The following is a 23,176-nucleotide window of genomic DNA, read 5'->3' as shown; positions in this document are numbered from 1 at the left end:
TGCCAGGCATATGGTCGAGGCCTGTACACATGAGAGAACATGAACACCATAGGGGCCTCCCCTGCTGGTCTTGAGTTCTCCTACTACTCTCCTTTTCTAAGGAGACTGCCTGACAATGACTCTTTTAAACTAATTGAATAATCAGGCTGCTAATTTTATTGTATTTTAATGTATTTATATGTTGTATGGCTTTATTACATACACTACGGCAGGGGTAGTCAAGCTGCGGCCCTCCAGATGTCCATGGACTACAATTCCCATGAACCCCTGCCTGCAAACGCTGGCAGGGGCTCATGGGAATTTTAGTCCATGGACATCTGGAGGGCTGCAGTTTGACTACCCCTGCACTATGGTAAACCACCCCAAGATGGTTCAATAGGGGCAGCCTATAAATATAAATAAATATTCTAAAGGTTACAACAGCTTGATTCTATGGCCAGTATTTGCTTTCTTACCACTCAGTGATCCCTAAGTGGATGTGTCGAATGACTAATGCAGGCAAGTTCACTGATGTGTCAATTATGATACACGACTGAATCAGCACTAACAAAACTGAATTCCACCCAAGAATGGAATTGCCAGTTGTTGTTTTCCCCAGCAGCAGCCTCAATAGCTGTGTGAGAAATAGAATGTCATCAGGTAGTTGGTTTCCTTCTGCCTGGAGCCACACATATCTCACTTCTACCTATCAGGCAATGCTTAAAGGACTGAGAATAAGGAATGCTACGGTATCCGCAACTTGTTTTTGTCCTCATTAGTCTTTATTATTCCACAAGTCTGCTTTTATTTTTTGCAGTAATTGGCAAGCACAATTGTCTCTCTGAAACTGGTTGAAAGTGCAAAACTCCTGCCAAAAACACTATAGTGGATGCAACATGTCCATGTAGGCACAAGTTCAACACCATCCCCTAAGAAGGTTTAGTTCCGACAGAGCTGTGGAGCCCCTGTGGATGGATTATGCAATACTAGGTTGAAGACGGGAGTTGATTTTGGATCGTTCTCTGGGCTTCACCTGCCTCACGGGGATTGCTAAAGGCGCAGTGGAGGAGGAGAAGCCACATCCCCAGGAATGAGGCGCTCGTCAAAAGTGTAGGCAACATCTGAAGCATCCTTTGAGGTAGGCGTTATGAAAGACTGGCTCTTCGGCGCGCCCTCAGCTATGGTTTCAGCGCCTGCTTCGGAATCAAGTGGCCCTTTCAAAGGTGAGTTGGTTGATGTGAAAACAGGAGGTGGCAGCATTAACGACTCTCGCTAGCCGCAGAGTGGGCGTCGAGTGGCGCGTTTGCAAAAGTTGTGCGTCTCTTCCTGAGCAATGCCACCCCCGCCAAGAGAGGGTGGGGCGGGGCGGGACGTCGTAGCCCAGCCTCCGAGGCGGTCCCACGCGGAGCCCCACAGGCTCGCCGAAGCCACCTGAAACCCCCCAGCAAGGCAGCGGCGCGCGAATCGCCCGGCTGGGCGGGGCCGAGGCACAAGTGGCAGAGCCTGGCGCCGGCGCCGATTTTCGCCCTCGGCGAACCACCGCAGCGGGACGATTCCTCGCTGCCTCCAGCCCGCCCGCCCGCTCGCTCGCTAAGTTCGGAGGAGACTTTAGAACCGGCGGCGCGCCGCTTGGCTCCTCGCTTTCTGCCCTCGCCCTCCGTCGGGGGAAGCTTCAGGCGGGGCTCCAACTTCGCGCGTGGGCGCCGGGGACACCCTTGAAAGATGGACTAGCGCGAGCGAACTGGGGCGCCGAGCCTGCGAGCGCAGAGGAGGAGGAGGAGGAGGAGGAAGAGCGACGCCTGCCCTTAGGAGAGGATGGTGGCTCGGTCCAAGTAATGTCAACATGTAAGTTCCTTGTCGGCATCGCAGGGGGGAAGTATACCGCTCGCGCTCTTTCTCTCTCTCTCTCTCTTTCCCCACTCCCGGCTGCGTGATGCCTGGCCAGCCTTTGGGAGCCCAATAAATCGCGCTGGCTTTCCTCTCTTCGGTTACTGCATGGAAGACTCTGGCCAGGCTAGGAGGGTCATCGTCATGAGTGATGGTGACTTAATGCTGAGCTGAAAGGTAGCTCCAGAAGTGGGTTTGTGTGTGTGATGGGGGGGGGGGGGGTCCTACATTCTGAACAGTAGGTAATAGGCTTCATAGTCCCAAGGGCCCGGAAACTTATTTTGAAAGGAGAGAGGAAATATAGGCGTTTGATTGCTCCCAGGTCTAAAGGGGAGGGCAGCAAAGAAAAAACGCTGTTTTAATTTAAATTACTAATGCTATTAATTAATTGCCAATGAATTATTAGTTTTTCTGGGGGGGGGGATTGCACTTTGGCTCTGCTCCAGAGACTATGAACATAGTTGACACAGGCTTGTGGCTTTGGCTAGACCTTCTGCCTGTAATTTCAGTTGGTACAGCTAAAGGGTACAATCTCAGTAGCTCACCTAATGAAAACTCAGACTTCACCTGAGTGAGATCTCTGAAACAGTTTGGGAAAGGAGCTATTTCTAGACAGAAAGGTACTGTATTAAGACAGAGAGAAGAAGAAGAAAAAGAAAGAGAGGCTTTAGTAACAGAGAATTTTTGATGCTTTTAACTCTTTCCATGTTCTAGGTTGAAAGAATTTTTCGTCAGTTGTGCCTGTCCGAAATAAGTCTCCTATGTTCCGACATTTCTCTGTCTCTCTCTCTTCCTCCCCCCCCCCCCCCGAGATTGCTGTGGCAATACACACTTGCAAGTCACTGTATTTACCACATTTCCTCTAGGGCTGGACACTTTGGGATGGTACTAATTTCAGTACTGTTACTCAACATGTTTCATCTGCCTCATTGACTGACTTGTACTTAACTGTGATTGCCTATATGCTACTGTAATCTGATATGAAATCAAATAGTTCCAGGCAGCAACTGGATTCAGATCAAAAATAGGCAAAAAGATTTTTAAAATGATTTCAAGAGTGTTCCTGAATAAAATAATCATTTTTTTCAATAGTTGTTGGGCATCATTAAGATGGACAGTGTTTAAATCTAAAATTGTGTCCAATAGCACCTTTAAGACCAACAAAGATTTATTCAAGGCGTGAGCTTTCGAGTGCATGAACTCTCCCTCAGACAAAAAAGTGCCTGCAATCGAAAGCTCACACTTTAAATAAATCTTTGTTGGTCCTAAAGGTGCCATTGGACACAATTTTTGTTTTGCTACTTCAGACCAACACGGCTACCCACTTGAATCCATGTTTAAATCTGTCAGAGTAAATTTGTATTCTTGGCAATAGACTACCTTCTTTAGGTTAAAGAATCAAATGATTCTACAGTGATGGAATTGCCTTCAGTTTTAAATAACACAAAAATTATTGTTTACACAAAGGACTAGAAAGACAGCACAGTTAAAGAAGTGTAGGAATTTTGTTGCAACTTTTTATTGTTATTAGAGGATCTGATACTGTATTACTGTTTAACCAGTTAACTAAAACCTGATCTGCTGCAATCTCAAAGATGTAATATTATAATGTCCTCTTGCCTTGAACTTGCAAAATATACGTACTGTTCCGTGAGCTTTAAGAGCCAGCCGCCACTGCTGCAATAATGCACATCCACTGCTATTGGCTCTCCAGTCTAATGAGTATTTATTTACTTCATATATACCCTGCCTTCCTCCTTCTCCTTTTTATCCTTACAACTATCCTGTGAGGTAGGTTAGGCTGTGAATGTGTGACCAGCCCAACGTAACCCAGGAAGCTTCCATAGCAGGAGGGGAAATGTGAGATCCTAGTATAACCAGTACATAACCAGGCTGTATGCAGCCTGACATGTGTTCTGGTTCAGCAGGGTATTTTGACCTATATCTGAAATGTGTACATGGTGGGTCACAGCTGGTGGCTCCTGCTTGGAGAGCAATTAGTCAACCATGTAGGTCTGCAAGGTGATTTGTTAATGCCTTCCTTGTTTCTGACAGGACTCCACAGCTAGTGACAGGATACAATTAACATATATGCATTAAAAATATTTATTACAGTGTTAGACAAGCATATTGTACCTATTTTAGTTTTCTGCTGATTAAATGTGTAAATGTTGTTTATGCTTCACATCTGACTGATTGTTATATGTGAAATTTCCCACAGGCCAAATTAGGTTGCTGTCCTGGGGTGGGTTTATGAATGGCAGCTGGAGATGGGTGTGAACCAGGAAAATGTAGTTTGGTTCCTGGTTTGTGATATGCTCCTTTTGCTATCCACAGGCCATTATACATTTTTACATGCCTTAAGAATAAATTCAGTTTGTGAGGTTCATAGCCCTATAGAATCCCCCACACACATGTGCTAAAAACTACTAAACTTGCAAAGAATCTCTAGCTGGCTCTCTTCTACTAGCCCTTCAAAGTAGGTGTCTCCAGGAAAGTGTTTTCTGGGGAAATGACAGGTGCAGGTTCAAGAGTGTGCAGAACAGATCATGTGTCAACTAGAGACATCAAACCTGCAGGGGATCTCTGTCTGCCTCTCCTCTACCTGTCCTCCAAGTCTGATCTCTCTACTGTGCACAGTATCCATTCTGTATCATCCTGAACTTTTTGAGCCTGAGCGTGTCAAATTGACCACCTGTCAGCCATCATTTTAACAGATGCAGGTTCAGAAGTCTCGCGAGTGTATAGAATGTGCAAACTAGAGACACCACACTTAGAGGGCAGGTAGAAAAGTATCTGGAGGAGGTCTAGGAGTGTATCCACTCATGATCTGGCATGAACCTCCCCAAACAATAACATTCATGGAACATTCATACCATGTGCCCTACTACAAATTTGACTTTGTGAGTCACAAACAGGCCTAAATTAATAATGAATTTTGCCTTGTGTTTCAGTTCATGTCCATTCCTAATGGCAGGATTACCTTGTTGTATGTCTCTTTGCACTACAAAAACATTATGGAACCTTGTGACATGCTAGGGCCTGAATCTGTGCAAGGCTGGTAGGATGCTGGCAGTCATTTTAGGGAGAGAGTTGAACTATATGACCTGTGAGCACTTCCAGCTATGGCTGTAATCCTATGATTGTCACTGTTTCTCAAGTGAAGGGCACTTTAGCAAAAAAAATGTATGAAAGCCACATTAGCTGCTATTATATCATTTACTATTGTTCTTGTATGGAACCTTTTTCCTATATTACCTCGGTGAAAGGGTGTGGTTGCTGTGGCTATGTCCACTGAAAAAATGTGAGAAAGACCTTTCAGGACTATCTGAGGCCTGACAGTGGTTTATCCTTTGTAGTATCACACCAGTCCTTTCCCTGGCTGCTTGGACTTCAGACAGTAAGCTAATAGTTATGTTAAATCAAAGCTAGCTCTGAATTCAGTTTCAGATGACATGCTGCTCTCCTGTGACTCAAGTCCTTACTGGTGCATCCATCTTTCTTAGGGTCGTTAAAGGTAGTGTTCCACAGTCTGTTCTGCCCCCTGGTGCTCTGCTCTGCCACTCTTTGAATCCCACTGAGACTGGTTGGATTTTCTGGTTCTTGTTTGACTCCCGTTACTCCTTGCTGGGCGTCTCCCTGATTCCAACTTTGGGTGTTACCTCACCATCTGGCTCATCAACTCCTGTGGCTGCTTGCTCCATGCCTCCCATCCTATGCTAGAGGCCGAGAAGGTAGGGCTGGCAGGGTGGAAGTTGGCCCTCTGACTTTGCCAGGTCTCTCCTGGTGTGACAGTGTTTATGGCAACAGATAGGTTAAAGAGTCTGTCTGGAATGGGAAGTGGTGCTGAGGGGATGCATCTTGCCCAGATCTTGCCCTGATGTTGGGTTCATGTTTGGGGTCCATCAAGTCTCTCACTAAATCATGGGCCTTGTAGTGAAAATTACTGCGCTAAGGAGAAAGAAGAGCTATTTTTTGTATCCCATTTTTTACTACCTGAAGGGGACTCAGTGGCTTACAATTGCTTACCTGTTATCTCCCTACAACAGACATTCTGTAAGGTAGGTAAGGCTTAGAAACCTTTGAGAGAACTGTGACTGGCCCAGAGTCACCCAACTGGCTGTGTGTGGAAGAGTAGGGAATCAAGATTAGAGCTGTCACCTCTTAACCATTACACCAAGCTAGCTTTCAATAAATGAATAAGTTATGAGGGCAGCAATCTTCATTGCAAGGTTTCTAGTAGCAGGTTTTAAAGAGTGTAATCTACTCAGGTGTATTTGTGCAATGGTATAATATAGTGGGTACTGCTAGAAGCGAATGGTATAGGAGCAGACCAGAAATCATATTTTTATATTTTGATTTTGGACGAATATGGTCCAAACACCTACTGGTATAGGAGCAGCCTTGAGTTGTAGAAGTTAATGATGGTAGAGAAAGGAACAAGAACAGGAGCATGGGAAACTGCCACGAAGACCAGTAGGCTCCCATTCTAAACAGTAAATTTGGCAGGTCTATTAGAGCGATGTAATGTCTGAAGCCTGAGGTAGTTAGACTGTTCAAAACGATGAGGAATTTTCAATCCATTTTTTACAGCATGAGAGTTGTCATATGTTATTTCGGCAGATATTTCTGAGCAGAATACACTCTGGCTATTCATCTTCGGTCTTACTCATGCCAATTTGGAGAAAAGTAAAAACAATTGTCCATGTGTGCTTAACAGAGAAGGTGGGCACAAATACTTCTATTAACTCTTGATATTCCAACGTCCCATTCTGCTTGGCATCTTGAGTAGTACCAGATGCATTCTGAATTTTAAATAGCTGTATAAAAATTATAAGGGAAATATAACTGAAAAGCTAGAGAGTGGTTAAATAATGGAGTTGCTTGTACTTTGAGAGCAACTCACTCTCTTTTGTATTAGATGCTTTTGCATGTTTTTGTTCCATCTTGATAAAGCAGTCACTATAGTCAGCAGAATGTGGAGAAATCTGCTTTCTCTTTTTAAAGAAAAAAATCAAATATCTTAAAATAAAATTGACGGAGCATGGATATTTTCTTCATTTTAATTTTGTTTGTTATGTGCGAAGTCGTGTCCGACCCATCGCGACCCCATGGACAATGATCCTCCAGGCCTTCCTGTCCTCTACCATTCCCCGGAGTCCATTTAAGTTTGCACCTACTGCTTCAGTGACTCCATCCATCCACCTCATTCTCTGTCGTCCCCTTCTTCTTTTGCCCTCGATCTCTCCCAGCATTAGGCTCTTCTCCAGGGAGTCCTTCCTTCTCATGAGGTGGCCAAAATATTTGAGTTTCATCTTCAGGATCTGGCCTTCTAAAGAGCAGTCAGGGCTGATCTCCTCTAGGACTGACTGGTTTGTTCGCCTTGCAGTCCAAGGGACTCGCAAGAGTCTTCTCCAGCACCAGAGTTCAAAAGCCTCAATTCTTTGACGCTTGGCCTTCCTTATGGTCCAACTTTCGCAGCCATACATTGCAACTGGGAAGACCATAGCCTTGACTAAACGCACTTTTGTTGGCAGGGTGATGTCTCTGCTTTTTAGGATGCTGTCTAGATTTGCCATAGCTTTCCTCCCCAGGAGCAAGCGTCTTTTAATTTCTTTGCTGCAGTCCCCATCTGCAGTGATCTTGGAGCCCAGGAAAATAAAATCTGTCACTATCTCCATTTCTTCCCCTTCTATTTGCCAGGAATTGAGAGGGCCGGATGCCATGATCTTTGTTTTCTTGATGTTGAGTTTCAAGCCAACTTTGGCACTCTCCTCCTTCACCCGCATCAACAGGCTCTTTAGTTCCTCTTCACTTTCTGCCATTAGAGTGGTATCATCTGCATATCTGAGGTTGTTGATATTTCTCCCTGCAATCTTGATCCCAATTTGTGACTCCTCTAATCCCGCATTTCTCATGATGTGCTCTGCATACAAGTTAAATAGGCAAGGCGACAGTATACAGCCTTGCCGAACTCCTTTCTCAATTTTGAACCAGTCAGTGATTCCATGTTCAGTTCTCACTGTTGCTTCTTGACCTGCATATAAATTTCTCAAGAGACAAATAAGATGCTCTGGTATTCCCATCTCTTTAAGAACTTGCCACAATTTGTTGTGCTCCACACAATCAAAGGCTTTAGCATAGTCAATGAAGCAGAAGTAGACGTTCTTCTGGTACTCCCTAGCTTTCTCCATGATCCAGCGTATGTTGGCAATTTGATCTCTAGTTCCTCTGCCTCTTCGAAATCCTGCCTGTACTTCTGGAAGTTCTCGGTCCACATATTGCTGGATCCTAGCTTGTAGGATTTTGAGCATAACTTTGCTAGCATGAGAAATTAGTGCGATGGTGCGGTAGTTTGAACATTCTTTGGCATTGCCCTTCTTTGGGATTGGAATGTAAACTGACCTTTTCCAATCCTGTGGCCATTGTTGAGTTTTCCAAATTTGCTGGCATATTGAGTGTAGCACTTTTACTGCATCGTCCTTTAAGATTTTGAATAGTTCAACTGGAATGCTGTCACTACCACTAGCTTTATTGTTGCTCAGACTTCCTAAGGCCCATTTGACTTCACATTCCAGGATGTCTGGCTCCAGGTCAGTAACTACCCCATTGTGGTCATCAGGGATGTTAAGCTCGCTCTTGTATAGTTCTTCTGTATAATTTTGCCACCTTTGTTTGATCTCTTCTGCTTCTGTGAGGTCCCTACCATTTTGGTCCCTTATCATACCCATCTTTGCATGAAACGTTCTCTTCATATCTCCAATTTTCTTGAAAAGATCTCTGGTCCTCCCCATTCTATTGTTTTCTTCTATTTGTTTGCACTGTTCATTTAAGAAGGCATTCTTAGCTCTTCTAGCTTTTCTCTGGAATTCTGCATTCAATTGGGTGTATCTTTCTCTTTCTCCCTTGCCTTTCACTTCCCTTCTCTCCTTAGCTATTTGTAAAGCTTCCTCAGACAGCCATTTTGATTTCTTGCATTTCTTTTTCTTTGGGATGGTTTTAGTTGCTACCTCTTGTACAATGTTGCGAACCTCCGTCCATAGTTCTTCAGGCACTCTGTCTATCAGATCTAATTCCTTAAATCTATTTGTCACCTCCACTGTGTATTCGTCAGGGATATGATTTAGTTCATACCTGAGTGGCCTAGTGCTTTTCCCTACTTTCTTCAATTTAAGCCTAAATTTTGCAACAAGAAGCTCATGATCTGAACCACAATCAGCTCCTGGTCTTGTTTTTATTGACTGGATAGAACTTTTCCATCTTTGGCTGCAGAGCACATAGTCAATCTGATTTCTGTGTTGACCGTCTGGTGATGTCCATGTGTAGAGTCGTCTCTTGGGTTGCTGGAAAAGAGTGTTTGCTATGACCATTGTATTCTCTTGACAAAATTCTACCAGCCTGTGCCCTGCTTCATTTTGTACTCCAAGGCCAAACTTGCCTGTTATCCCGGTTATCTTTTGGCTTCCTACTTTAGCATTCCAATCCCCCATGATGATAAGCACATCATTTTTGGGCGTTGCTTCTAGAAGGTGTTGTAGGGCTTCATAGAACTGATCAACTTCATCCTCTTCAGCAGCAGTGGTTGGGGCGTAGACCTGGATCACTGTGATGTTGAATGGTTTGCCTTGGATTTGAACTGAGATCATTCTGTCATTTTGGGGATTGTATCCCAAGACTGCTTTTCCTACTCTCTTATTGATTATGAATGCTACTCCATTTCTTCTGCGAGATTCTTGTCCACAGTAGTATACCTGATGGTCATCTGAATTAAATTCACCCATTCCTGTCCATTTTAGTTCACTGATTCCTAAAATGTCGATGTTCAGTCTTCTCATTTCTTGTTTAACCACGTCCAGCTTGCCTTGATTCATGGATCTGACGTTCCAGGTTCCTATGGAATAAAAATCTTTACAGCATCGGACTGTCTTTTCGCCACCAGTTACTTCCACAACTGAGCGTCCTTTCGGCTTTGGCCCAGCCGCTTCATTCATTCTGGCGCTACTCGTACTAGCCGTCTGCTCATCCCCAGTAGCATATTGGACACCTTCCGACCTGAGGGGCTCATCTTCCAGCGTCATATCGTTATGCCTATTGGAACTGTCCATAGAGTTTTCATGGCAAAGATACTGGAGTGGTTTGCCATTGCCTTCTCCAGTGGATCACCTTTTGTCAGAGCTCTCAGCTATGACCTGTCCGTCTTGGGTGGCCCTGCACGGCATAGCTCATAGCTTCACTGAACTACGCAAGCCCCCTTGCCACAACAAGGCAGCGATCCTTGAAGGGGGTTCATTTTAATATTAACTGAAAATTACCAGTTTTCATAGCTTCATCACATTTGGAATATGATTAGTCTCCCAGGGATTTGATTCCTGGGGGGTCTAAGAAGGGGAGGAGAAACAGTGCTCGTGTTCTCCTCTTCCCCATTGTTTTATCTATTTTGTGGTCTGCAAAGACCACAGTTAACTGTGGGGGAGGCTGAATAAGTGCTACAGGGCAAATTTCAGAAAAATCACTCTTTAGTGACCTTTTTAGCAAACTTTAGGGAAGTATTGGTAATGCATTTGTCAAGGTCACTAAATTGCAAGATTGCAGAAACACGGAGAACTGTGCTGTAATGGCATTTTAAAAAATTCTCTAAGTGCTGATTGAGCTTTAGATTGTGATGGTGCGCTTTAATGACCAGCATTTAGGAATCATATTCTAAGTATTATAGGAGTGTACTTGAGCAATAGCATAATATCAGTGACCTTGGGAAATGTAGGAAAATCCATGGGAACAGATTTACTAAGGTTCCATACATTGTGAAATCACACAAGTACAGTTCAGTAGGTACTCAGATAACGGTTTCTTCTGGTGTCTTGTAACTCGTGTCCACATGAACAGGTTGCACAGGATCCATTCTGTGTACTCCTGAACTTTTATACTTCAGTGTAACAAATTAATCTAGCCTATTCCTAGCCTATTCGTTATGCTAAATGAAGATACCTGCATTCTGCTCCAGTGAGGAAGATCAGTCAGGAATGGGATAATTTTCATGGTTAATTCCTAACTGATTTTAATAAAGTTTTTGATAAAAGTTCCTCTCAAAGGCTCCTAACTGCTCAGCAATCATGGAATGAGAGAACAAGTCCTCTTGTAGATTAAAAAGAACAGTGAGTATAAAAGGGCAGTTTTCACAGTGGAAAGTGGCAAGCAATGGGGTACTGCAGGGCTGAGTGCTAGGTCTGGTGCTTTTTAACTTGGTCATTAATTATTTGGAATTGGGAATAAGCAGTGAAGTGGCTAAGTTTATGGATGACATGAAGTTGTTCAGGGCAGTAAAAGCCAGGGATGACAGTGAGGCACTCCAGAGGGATCTGTTGAGGCTGTATGAGTGGGTATCAACTAGCAAATGAGGTTCAACCTGGGCAAATGGAAAGTAATACACAATGGAGTCAGAAATCCCAACTATAAATACATGTTGATGCGGTCTGAACTGGCAGTAACTGATAAGGAGAAAGATCTTAGAGTCATGGTAGATAACTCACTGAAAATGTTGATTCAGTGAGTGACTGCAATAAATAAGGGAAATGCTTTGTTGGGGATCATTAAGAAGGGAAATGAAGACAAATCAGGCAGTATCATAATGTCCCTGTATAAATCTATGGTGGGGCCTCATTTGGAATACTGTTTACAGTTCTGGTCACTGCACCTCAAAAAAGATATAGCACTGGCAACATTGATTAAAGAGATGGAACACTTTCCCTATGAAGAAAGGACACAGAGGTTTAAAGCTCTTTAGCTTTAAAAAAAGAATGACTGAAGGGTGACATGACAGAGGTTTACAGAATTAAGCATGAAATAGAGAAGATAGAGAAAGAAGTACTTTTCTTTTCTCAAAATAAAAGAAGTCATGGGCACTCATTGTTATAAATGATCTGGAGGTTTAGAACAGACCAAAGAAAATATTTCTCTCAAAGAGTAATTAACACATGGAATAAAACCCATAACTAAAATGCCAAATAAATAACCCAACAGTGATGATAAAAACCTCTTCCTCCACCCTCCACCCAGCCCCAATATATGAATGCCCCGAGAATATAAGGGGTGGGCCAGATGGTAAAGGTCTTCTTGGGGGCGGGCTGAGATCTTCCTGTCCCCGGCCTCAACTGAAGACCTAGTGGAAGAGCTCCATCAGGGCCTGCCGCTTTCCCAGGAGCTCATTCCACTAGGTCGGGGATAGGACCGAGAAGCCCTAGCTCTGTTCAAGGCTAGGCACACTTCCCTTGGGCTGGAGTCTTCCAACAAATTTGCACCTGCAGAGTGCAATACCCTTCAGGAGGTATAAGGAGGCAAGTGGTCTCTCAGGTTGTGGTGGCAGCTACAGGCATAGACAATTTCTACCGGGGTGTAGATAAACATATGGAGCAGAGGTCCATCAGTAGATATTAGCTGCAACGTATAGATGGAACACTATATCTGGAACAGTGATGCTCTGTATTCTTGGTGCTTGGGGAGCACAGCCACACTGGTGGACCTCCTGATGTCATTTGTGGTTTGGTCACTGTGTGTTGGACTGGATGGACAAATACCCTGATCCAGCATGGCTTCTCTTATACTTCTATGTTTTCTATAAGAGGATTAAAAGCAGTCTTTTCAGTCTAATACAGATACCACCATATTTACACATTTATTAAAATATTAATTATGGACTACTTTGTTTTCAGAGTTACAAGGACTTAGTTGTAGTTGCATTGCTGAGGGAGAAGAACACTGAAATATTTGTGTGCTTCCCAAAGATACCCTGCTGGCAAAACACAAAGTTATGATCTTTTCCAATACACTTCATGTGCTTTTAAGACGTGTCATGCTAGGGCAAGCAGGATCTATGTGTGGCATTCTTTGCAAGAATTTCAACATCCAGGTGGCACAAAGTGCTATTAGCTTCAGACTTCAGAGGAGGTTTCAGAGAGGCAGATATGTCAGTACCTGTGCATTCTTCCTTTTCTACCACTCTACTGCTGTCTCTTCCACATGTAGATGGCTGCCCTCAGGGAATCTTCCTTCTGTCACTCTCTGTCTCTGCCTGCCTCTGTCTCTTTCTCTCAAATTAGTTTGCCAATTAGACTCCATAACTTCTTCTCTCAGCATCATACACATACCAGATAATTCTGCGATGTCATGTGCCTTGAGCGCTCTGTTATATTTCATCAATTAGTATACTATAATCTACTTTCTGCTCATTTTTGAAGCAGGGCCACCTTTCCTGCAGATCCTGAAGCATAGAAACAATTGCTCAACTAAGACACAGAGTCTCTTGTGGAGTGAAACATCAGCTCTTAGTTTAAGATCACACCAGAGAACTGAACTGAACTTATATACAGTCCAGGGTTCCTGCCAAAACCTGTGATTGGCTCCATGTGAATTCCCAAGGTTTAAACTGATGGGACCATTTAAAAGATCCATTAGCAGGACAGATCCTGAGTGCTGACCAGTGCCATTATATGTCCCTGCTGTTTGCATCATGGCTCGCACTCTGCTTGTCCACTATACTGCATACACAACAGCAGCCTTTACCCAAATGCCCTGCAAGAATACATGGGTTGCAAGGGTTTCCCAATTCACTTCTCCAGAGTCAATGTGGCTTTGTGCTTAGCGTTCAGTGTGTGTGTGTAAGCTATAGCTCAGGAGCCACATGAAACAACATTCTTTTTTAAAAAGATGAAATCTGTTGTGTCTGTGTACATTCAGAAATTTCAGGCTTGGAGCAAAGATTGGAATCCTGAACTCTTGTTAGGAATTTGCTAGCTCCCATTTTCTAGCCTATCAGCAAACAGACTTATGGACTTTTATATGGGCTTCTGTTAAGAGCTAGTCATTTTTAGGGAAGTGGAAGGAGGAGGGGATGGTCAGGGATGGGGGATGGAAGGTGACTGGCTGGCTGCTAGACAGATAGGCAAGCCGGTTGGAGGAGGAGGCACTCAGGGGTGGGACAGCCGCCCTGAGTGGGTGTTAAGCACTGAATGGCACTTAAGCTGTGGGACACGGTCCTCCTCCAAGGCTTTACCAGAAATGTATTTTGTGGAACAGATAATATACATACATACACATAAAAGAAGAGTTGGTTCTTATATGCCGCCTTTATTCACCAGGAATCTCAAAGTAGCTTTACAATCACCTTCCCATTCCTCTCCCCACAACAGACACCCTGTGTGGTAGGTGAGGCTGAGAGAGCCCTGATATTACTGCTCCGGCAGAACAGCTTTATCAGTGCTGTGGCAAGCTCACGGTCACCCAGCTGCTGCATGTGGAAGAGCGGGGAATCAAACACATTTAGTAATGATAGCCTCATGCCCCCAGGATCCGCAGCCACAGGGAATGCACTGGAAGAAATATCTTAGGCTGAAAATTGGAAACTGCTCAGTTGGAAGCTTGCTCAAACAATATTAAAGGGCCATGGTTGCTGTAGCTCTGAACTGGAATCTTTACATTGCATTTGTATTTAAAGTATAAACAATCACAACAAAACCAATATAAAACCCCCAGAAAAGCAATACAGAAAATGCAGCACTGCAGTGGGTTAACTACAACATCATCTGGTCCCTCCCAAAGAAAAATGTAACTAAATCTTGGTCATTTCAGATTAAAGAGCCTTGTGGAACAAGCCCACCTGGCAAATCTATTTTAGAACTTGGGGCACTTTCAAAAGCAACTAGTGTAGTAGCATGAGGACCTAGTGTTCCAGGAAAATACTTTTATGTGCTTGGATAATGAAGTTTTATCTTTACAGCAGTGCAGAGTAAAGGGCATTTTACCATGCACTAGTACTGACAGATCCAGAGCATTTCTAGTGTTGTTGTTCTTTGATATTACAGTGTTTATTTTATTAATCTGTTTGTAGGAAAAATTAGACTGGCATGTGTTGTGTAGAATTGGAATTGTATTTCATGTATTCGGTTTGCAGAAAGAAGTTATGGAAGGTTTGGCAAATTAATCAATCTAATAAAAGTTTGGATTTCAGAGCGTATTCCTGCTATAAATGAGTTCAGGAATAAAGACAAATACTCTCAGAAGTAGATTGGCTGTTAAAGCCTCCATGGAAAGTCTCCGTGAGCTCAATCCATGTGCTACTTTCCCTTCACTGGAACTGCCTTGATTCTTGTGCACAAGATAGAGACTCTTTGGCTGACCTAGGACTGCCCCACAAGGAAACCACAGTCCTCACCACCTGCCAGGCCTTCCTTTGGGGGCAAGGGCAGGGAGAGTGTATCCCTTTTCTTGAGACATTTTGTCTTCCTAATCCACCACCTCCTCAGAATTCTTGAACTGAACCTGGAAGACTAAGAGTTGCAGTCAGGGCTAGAAACAGTGGGGCCCCTCCTCAGGCTACGCAGCAATATCTAGTGTATCCCACTCCGGGGAGCGGATGGCTGCAGGGATGGGGGGGAGTTATGCTGCCAATCTTGTTTTATTTTAATGCTTTTTCTGTTCTGTTATGGGATTGGGGTTTTATGATTCATGGAGATTTTTATATATTGTAACTCACCACAAGTCTCTGGAGAATGGCAGGCTAAAAATATAAATAAATAAAATAAAGCCCAAATAGTAAGTTAATATGTCCTGTATAGTTTAGACCATACTTGTACATACAATCTGCATTTTTTTCAGTTGAGCGATACACTCATTGAAATAAAGCAAATTTATGTTTTTAAAGAATGTGGGCTGGATACAGTGTTCTATCAGCAGAAGGTGCAGATCTCCCCCATTCTGTCTTCTATCACAGCCATTTCTGACCCTGGGGAAATTTATCCCTGGGGAAGTGGTTCCTGTATGGAGCAATAGTCACCTGAATTGGTGGGCTGCAGTGAGAAGGGGATAATGAATGGAGCAATTTCCCCCACCACATGTCACTGATAAACCTAAATTACATTTTCCTGTACTTTTGTTTCATAGGATGTCTTATGAGAGCCTAATGTGGTGCTATGCATGGAAATGGAGGCTTCGTTTGCTATTCTTATTCGCTCTCTACCTTACATGCATGAAGCATTCAGGTAAGAGGGAAATGTTTCTTCTTTAATTCTGCTGAGCTTGATTCTTGTGAACCCTGCTATCATAGTTGAAAAAAGAACATAAATACATTGATTTAAATTGGATTGAGCAGAAGATGGCTGCCACCATGAGTAGGCAACCACAGGAAGCCAGTGTCTGCTCTCATTTGCCTTCCTCATCTGCCTTGTTTCTCTTTCCTGTGTCAGTAAGGTGGTAGGAGCAGAGAGATGACAGGCCAAGTATGAGGATGATGGAAAGCCTTGGTGGTGGTGGGTAGGGATGGATATTAACCATGTTTTTGCGGTTCATGGCTGAACTATGAAATGAACAATGAACCTATACAAACTGGGAGGTTGGTTCACAAAACAAACTACAGTAGTTTGCATGGTGGGGAGCAGGGGGCTAAATAGCTCCCAGCCACTTAAACCAAACACCTGAGTAGCAGGCACTATTCAGCTATTTTGTTTGAATTACTTGGAGCCAAAGCCAAGAAAGCCCCTTAAAACAGCTGAGTCATGGGCTCAGTTTCCTCTGTTTGGCCCAGCTGTTTCTAGAAGCTTGTGCTGGCTGCCCAAGAATGCTGCTTTAATCAACTGAGCCTGCAGAGCAAAGTACTTCCCAGTTTACTCAGTGCAGCCCAGCTGTTTAGACCTCTGCTTTCTGCTCTTCACCAACCAACAGGCACTGGGTTTGACATGTTTCTGGTGCTAGATTAGGACCCATTTGTTCTCCAAGACTTTTAAAAGGAATAATCTTTTGTGGACCTTTACTTTTAAAAATTGGTTAGGGATACTGTTCTGATTAGAATTGGTGCTAACGGGCATTGTTCTGTCCTTTAGGTCAGGGGTAGTCAACCTGTGGTCCTCCAGATGTTCATGGACTACAATTCCCATGAGCCCCTGCCAGCATTTGCTGGCAGGGGCTCATGGGAATTGTAGTCCATGAACATCTGGAGGACCACAGGTTGACTACCCCTGCTTTAGGTGATGATCTTTCTTTTTTGCATTGGGGGATTGTTTCCCTGATGCTTTTTGAAGTTGACAAAATAACCCCCACATGACCACCATGGGATCAGACCCTTAGTCAACCTGTTTCACATGGTGGCCAAAAAACTCTGGAGATCCAGCAAACAGGGCATAGAAGATAAGGCCTTTCTCTGATGTCATTTCCAATAAATGGTGTTCAGAGGTCTACTGCCTCTAGATGTAGAAATTCCCTTCAGTCATCATAGCTCATCATTGTTGATGGGCCTATCCTAAGTTAATCCATTTAATCTCCTTTTAATGCTAACTGCGCTAGTGGAAATCATTCTATTAACTGATAGTGAATTCCAAAACTTAATTACTTTTTGAGTAAAGAAGTACTTCCTAAATCTGTTTCCTAAATCTGTTGACCATCAACTTCATTAGGCACCCCTTAGCACTATAGGAAAGAAAGATCTTTCAATCTACTTTCTCAAACTCATGCATGATTTTAGGAACTTGTCATTTTTCCTATTCTCAAAGGTCCCAGACTATTTAGTCTTCTGTCAGTGCTGGCCCTTCCATTAGGTGTACCTAAGTAATTGTCTAGGATACTAGAGCTAGAGGGGTATCCCAAGAAACTTGCAGTAGCTTAACAGCTTTCTCTTTATCCTCCCTCTCCTTTACCTCTCATTCATTCACACACATCTCCTTCCTCTTTGGGAAACTTGCCTGCCTATAGGCGTCTGTCTTCCTGTTCTTCAGATATGCAATGGTGGAACCAGCATAGGTGGACTGAGGCCAGAAGAGCCTGTATGGGTAACTTGCACCTCTCTTATAGACTCTTGGATAATGAAGAACACAGAACTCTACCCAAATTTCATTCTCTTGGTTAGCCCAAAGAAAGTTCCCTCCATCTCACTATCAAGTTCCTGACTAAGAAGATTTGGACTTCACACACACCCTTCCCTTGCCTCCCTCTCCCTCCTAGCAGAACACCAAGAAGAGCTCCCTGGCCACTTGGATGCAGTTCCCGTTGAGTGTGAAGGCGATGGAGCCAATGCACTTTTCTGCTAAGGAATCCACCAGTCACCAACCACAGAATTTCAAAGGAACTGAGCGAGGAGGTGGGGAGGAAAGGATCAGCTTAAGTTCAGGCTCAGACCCATGGAGTACTTTTGTGGAGGATAGCCAATTGAGAGAGGCTTAAAAGTCATAGACAATAGGAAGGCAGGCAGGCAGGCAGGCAGGGTTGCCTGGAGATCCCCCACTATTAAAAATTATCCCTAGATGATTAAGATCAGCTCACCTGGAGAAAATGACTGTTTTGGAGGCATTTTGTCCTGCTGAGGTCTTTCTTCCCCCCAAACCCCACCCTCTCCAGACTCCACCCCAAAAATATCCAGTTATTTCCCACCCCAGAGTTGGCAACATTCTAGACTTCTCAATTTTGTCTCTATTGAAGGGGGTGCCAAAGATATAGTTCACTTACGGTGTTAAAGATACTTGGGCTGGTCCTGAATTTTGTGACTCTTTAATGGCTTCTTCTGCATTTTTCCAACAAATGAAATATCAATATTTTTGAGGCATAGAGCTGTACCCAGATCCACTGAAATCCTCTATCCCATGGGTAGTCACCCTGTGGTCCTCCAGATGTCCATGGACTACATTTCCCATGAGCCCCTGCCAGCGTTTGTTGGCAGCGGCTCATGGGAATTGTAGTCCATGGACATCTGGAGGTCCACAGGTTGACTACTCCTGCTCTATCCCATAACTTTCTCTGGTTAACTTTGAGAACAGTAGTAGAAGAAGAAGAATGTCTTCCGCCAGGCATTTGGTTGAGACCAGATGTAATCAACAGCGACTGAAGGGCCGCTGCTCCCCCCTGCCCCCCTCCCCCTCTCAGAATTCCACCAATGCTCTGGACCTGTTTGTATTGTTGCACTGTTTTATTGTTTATATTGTTTATACTGTTATATTGTTATATGGTTACAACTATTAGTATTATTGTAAGGTACTCACTTGTTTATAGACTGTCTTCTGTATTATTCTTTGTTCCTATGTAAACCGCCCTGAGCCTTCAGGGAGGGCAGTATATAAATTTAATAAATAAATAAAATAATAAAGAAGAGTCGGTTCTTATACGCCACTTTTCTCTACCCAAAGGTGGCTCAAAGCGGCTTACAGTCGCCTTCCCATTCCTCTCCCCACAACAGATACCCTGTGGGGTGGGTGAGGCTGAGAGATATCACTGCCCGGTCAGAACAGTTTTATCAGTGCCGTGGCGAGCCCAAGGTCACCCAGCTGGCTGCATGTGGGGGGAGCGCAGAATCGAACCTGGCATGCACTCCTAACCACTACACCAAATTAGCTCTCTTTTTTGAAGTTGAAGTCTCTCCAAACTGGCTCTTACTTTTTTGAAGTAAGATATCTTAATAGCAGACTGAAAAGTTTTGAGCACTTTTGGTATTTTCCAACTTCTATTCATATTCAGAATATTTATGATATTTATGAATGTGGTATGGTTTGGGTTCAAACTTGATAATTAATTCATGATGGCAGAATCCTAAACAAGTCTACCCGTCTACCTGCAGGACCGCTTGGTTGCTTATGCCCCCCGCAATGCACTCCACTCTGTGGGTATGAATTTACTGGTTGTCCCGGGCCCACGGGATGTTCGCCTGGCCTTGACCCGGGCCAGGGCCTTTTCAGTCCTGGCCCCAACCTGGTGGAATGAGCTCCCAGAAGAGCTAAGGGCCCTGCAGGATCTACCAGCTTTCTGCAGGGCCTGTAAGACGGAGCTCTTCCACCAGGCATATGGTTGAGGCCAGGGCAGCTCTCCCACTAATCCATCAGAGGATCCCCTCCAATATTGAGATCTCTAACACCGAGATCATGGTTAGATGTATTGTATTGGTGCCACCCTCTTCTGAACATTATTCTCTCCACCAGGCTGAACTAAGATCAGAATTGTGACCACCGCCGCTATATGTTATGTGATATGTTATATGTAACTTTTAATTGGGGTTTTTATGGGGATTTTATTGTGTTTTAACTATTTATGTTGTAAACCGCCCTGAGACCTATTGGGAGAAGGGCGGTCTAAAAATTAAATAATAATAATAATAATAATAATAAAGTCTGCACAGAAGTAAGTTCCATGTAAATCCGTGCAAGATAGTTCCAGGAAAATTTTCTTAGGATGGCAGTATGAAACCCAAATGGTAATTTATAATCTATAGTAAATATTTGTTACAGATATTGTTATTCCCAATCCTCAGACCTCCTATTTTAAGCCTTCAGGGACTTGATTATGCTGATTTATCCATACCACACACACTTTTAAAAAACCCAATGTAATACCTAGCTGCTCTCAACATTTTGAAGTATGTTTAGTCCTCATTGGGATTTAGTGGGGGGGTTTTGGGGGAGGGGTGTTAATTTACAAAGGGCTTTTAAAATGTATCCCTGTGGAATCTTGTCAGTATGTAGTGACTCCTGCCATGTCTGTATGTGACCTGGCTTCATTACTTTCATCATCTGAGGCTAGCTAGTTTGTTATTAGATACAGGAATGGTGTTGGAAGTATGTCTTAATACCTGATGTTCTTTCCCTCCTTGTTGGTAATCTTATATGAAAACACCTTGTTAATGAGAAAAAGTTGCAAATCTGGTAAGAGCATTTGTGGTCAGTGATAAATTAACTGGTAGCAATCATATGAAAATTCAGGAATCCACTGCAAAATCTGATTGATTCTGAAGAATGTGGGAAGTTACTGGTACAGTAACATGCATGCCGTCTGTTCCTAAGCAGGTTTCTTTGGCAAAGGCCCATAGAGTTCAATGTGACAGCTTCCTGGTAAATATGCTTGCGATTGCAGTCTTAATCACTTTTTGCATAGAAGGCAGAAGGCCAACAATTTTCAGACAAAATGGCCTTTATTCAGTTGTGAAACAGCTATTCAGGGCAACAAGTTAATGTGGAAAGTGTTTTTTTTTCCTTTCAAACTTGGTAACTTTACTGGATTGTTCTTGGCCTAGTACAAATCACTTACATGGTATGTGTTAGTTGTTAATTTTGAGATTTTGATAAGAATAGATATAAGAGGAGGTCACTGTATTTCTTTAACATCTTTTTATTATTCATGACAGGAGAACAAAATGGAACTGAATGTATTAGGCTTTTTTAGATTTCCCATAGGAAGAACTGTAATATCAGCTTTAAATCTGAAATAACTTTAAAATTTAATAAACTGAAAGTTAGTGACATATTAAACTGTACTTACTCTGTCCATTGTTAAGCAGAGATTTTAATTTGATCTTCCCATAGCCACAATGCAGTGTTCTATAGCCAGATTGGTGTTGTGGTTAAGAGCAGCAGTTTCTAATCTGATGAGTTGGGTATGATTCCCCAATCTTCCACATGCAGCCAGTTGGGTTACTTTGAGCTAGTCACAGTCCTAATAGAGCCCATTTCATAGAGCTATTTTGACAGAGCTCTCTCAGCTATTGTACATCTGAGACTCCTTCAGATAATGAAAAGTGGGGTATAAAACCAATTCTTCTTCTTCTAAATGTATTTTACTGACTATAAAGCATTGCATCTATGCAAGAGATCCCAGAGTGCGTCTTGCTTGTGACATGTATTAAATGTATCTTAATTAGGAACACCAGTGCTTCATAGAGTAAACAGAGCAACTTTAGTTATTTCTTTGGTTTAGAAACTTGGACATGTCAGAACCGTATTCTTGTTCATGTCATTATTGAAATATGCTCCCTTCATGGGAATTGATTACAGGCAAAAGATTAAAAGTATACTAGGACTGAGTTTTCAGGATGTGCTTTCTACTAAAATTTATTAAACGTTTATCTTTATTAGGCAGCTGCCACTTAAAGTTATACATTGCCTTAAGTAAGAGCCAAAACTCCTGTTGATGAATGGCTGGTAAGCAAATAAGAAGGAAATTGCTTATCTCTGTTCTATGCAGTACAGAAATTTATGTAATCCCAAGGATAAAGTCGAGAGAAAGGAAATGAAAATTCTCTCATAATGTCTCCAGGCCGGTGATGCATATGCTGCATAGATGTTATGTATAAATGAAAGTAGCGTGTCCCTGATTTGTATATGTTTCTGTTGTGTAGAGATCTAGTCTTCATTAAAGGGTTGGTTAAAAAATAAATCTCCCCATTCTTGTTTGAAGAAAGGAAAGGTCTAACTTAATGACCAATTATGCACGGGCTGGGAAAGGTGGGCCAGTGCCTGCATGCCAGTGGGGCTAATCCCCACTTACACATGATACTGGTGCTGTCCAGACCCCCACCCAGCTCTGGCCTGCATTAGGGCCTCAGATGGCCTGTGGCAAGGGAATGTGGATTCTTCCATCCTCCCTTCCTTGCTGTGGTGTCCTTCAGTGCTGTGAAACCAAACATGCCATTTTCACCCCCCCCCCAGGATGGTGGGACAGTGGCATGCCACTCATGCACCATGGTGTGGTGGGAACACTGCCCCCTGCTGCTGCTGCCATGACGCACAGTGGAACACCTTCCCCAGGCTCCTGCATGTGTACACACAGCTCTGGGGCAGACTGTGTGTACCAGGAGATTTCTTCCCCCATGCATACATGAAAAGCGGTGGGGCATGCTAACCCACCACTAGGAATTGGCAGCGGCCTAGTGCAGCCGTCACCATGCATAATTGGTCTATGAGGTCTAAAGAAATCCAATATGGCTATTTTGGAGTAAAATTTGAAGACTGTAATATGTAGTCTTAGCTGCATGTTATTTTGAGAACACGTGCAAGCAGAAGTATATTCAACGTTAATTGAATTGTTTCATCTTCAGTTTCTGACCCATTCAGCTTTTACAAAAATGAAATTTAACTGGAAGAGTTGATGTTTATACCCCACTTTTTACTACCAAAAGGAGCTTCAAAGCAGCTTACAATCACCTACTCTTCTCACAACTGACACCCTGTGAGGTAGGTGGGGCTGAGAGAGGTCTGAGAGAACTGTGACTGGCTCAAGGCTGCATGTAAAGGAGGACTGGGGAATCAAACCCAGTTCTCCAAATAAGAGATGACTGCTCTTAACAACTACGCCACTCGGACTTTCAGAAATAAAGAATTAGATCCTCAGGAAGCCATTTATAACTTGTTTTTACTGACTTAAGATTCTCTCAACTGATTGCATAATTGTTACTTCATAGGAATAGTACTATCAACATGTATTTTCTGAAAGGTCACCAAAGTACATATATTTTATAGGAAAACAATTTATTATTATTATTATTATTATCATTATTATCATCATCATCATCATCATC

The 23,176-nt window shown here is 43.1% G+C and overlaps 1 protein-coding gene across 8 annotated transcripts in view; it reads left to right on the top strand.

Moving 5' to 3' along the window:
• Nucleotides 1-1,363: 1,363 nt before the first annotated feature.
• ADGRG6 (adhesion G protein-coupled receptor G6) overlaps nt 1,364-23,176 on the top strand; it is a 150,529-nt gene continuing 128,716 nt past the window's right edge. For 4 of the 8 annotated variants that reach the window (XM_077351169.1, XM_077351168.1, XM_077351178.1 and 1 more), the window contains exons 1-2: nt 1,391-1,824; nt 15,799-15,896. In XM_077351169.1, the coding sequence (XP_077207284.1) occupies nt 1,823-1,824; nt 15,799-15,896 (100 nt within the window). In that variant the 5' untranslated portion in view covers nt 1,391-1,822. Of the gene's footprint in view, nt 1,825-1,914; nt 2,044-15,798; nt 15,897-23,176 lie in introns of those variants that run through there. The other 4 variants (XM_077351163.1, XM_077351156.1, XM_077351174.1 and 1 more) reach the window with 3 other exon arrangements.

Source organism: Paroedura picta, chromosome 1, assembly GCF_049243985.1.
Source record: "Paroedura picta isolate Pp20150507F chromosome 1, Ppicta_v3.0, whole genome shotgun sequence".
In the NCBI taxonomy this organism is placed as follows: domain Eukaryota; kingdom Metazoa; phylum Chordata; class Lepidosauria; order Squamata; family Gekkonidae; genus Paroedura; species Paroedura picta.
This window is presented reverse-complemented; position numbering and strand designations above follow the sequence as displayed.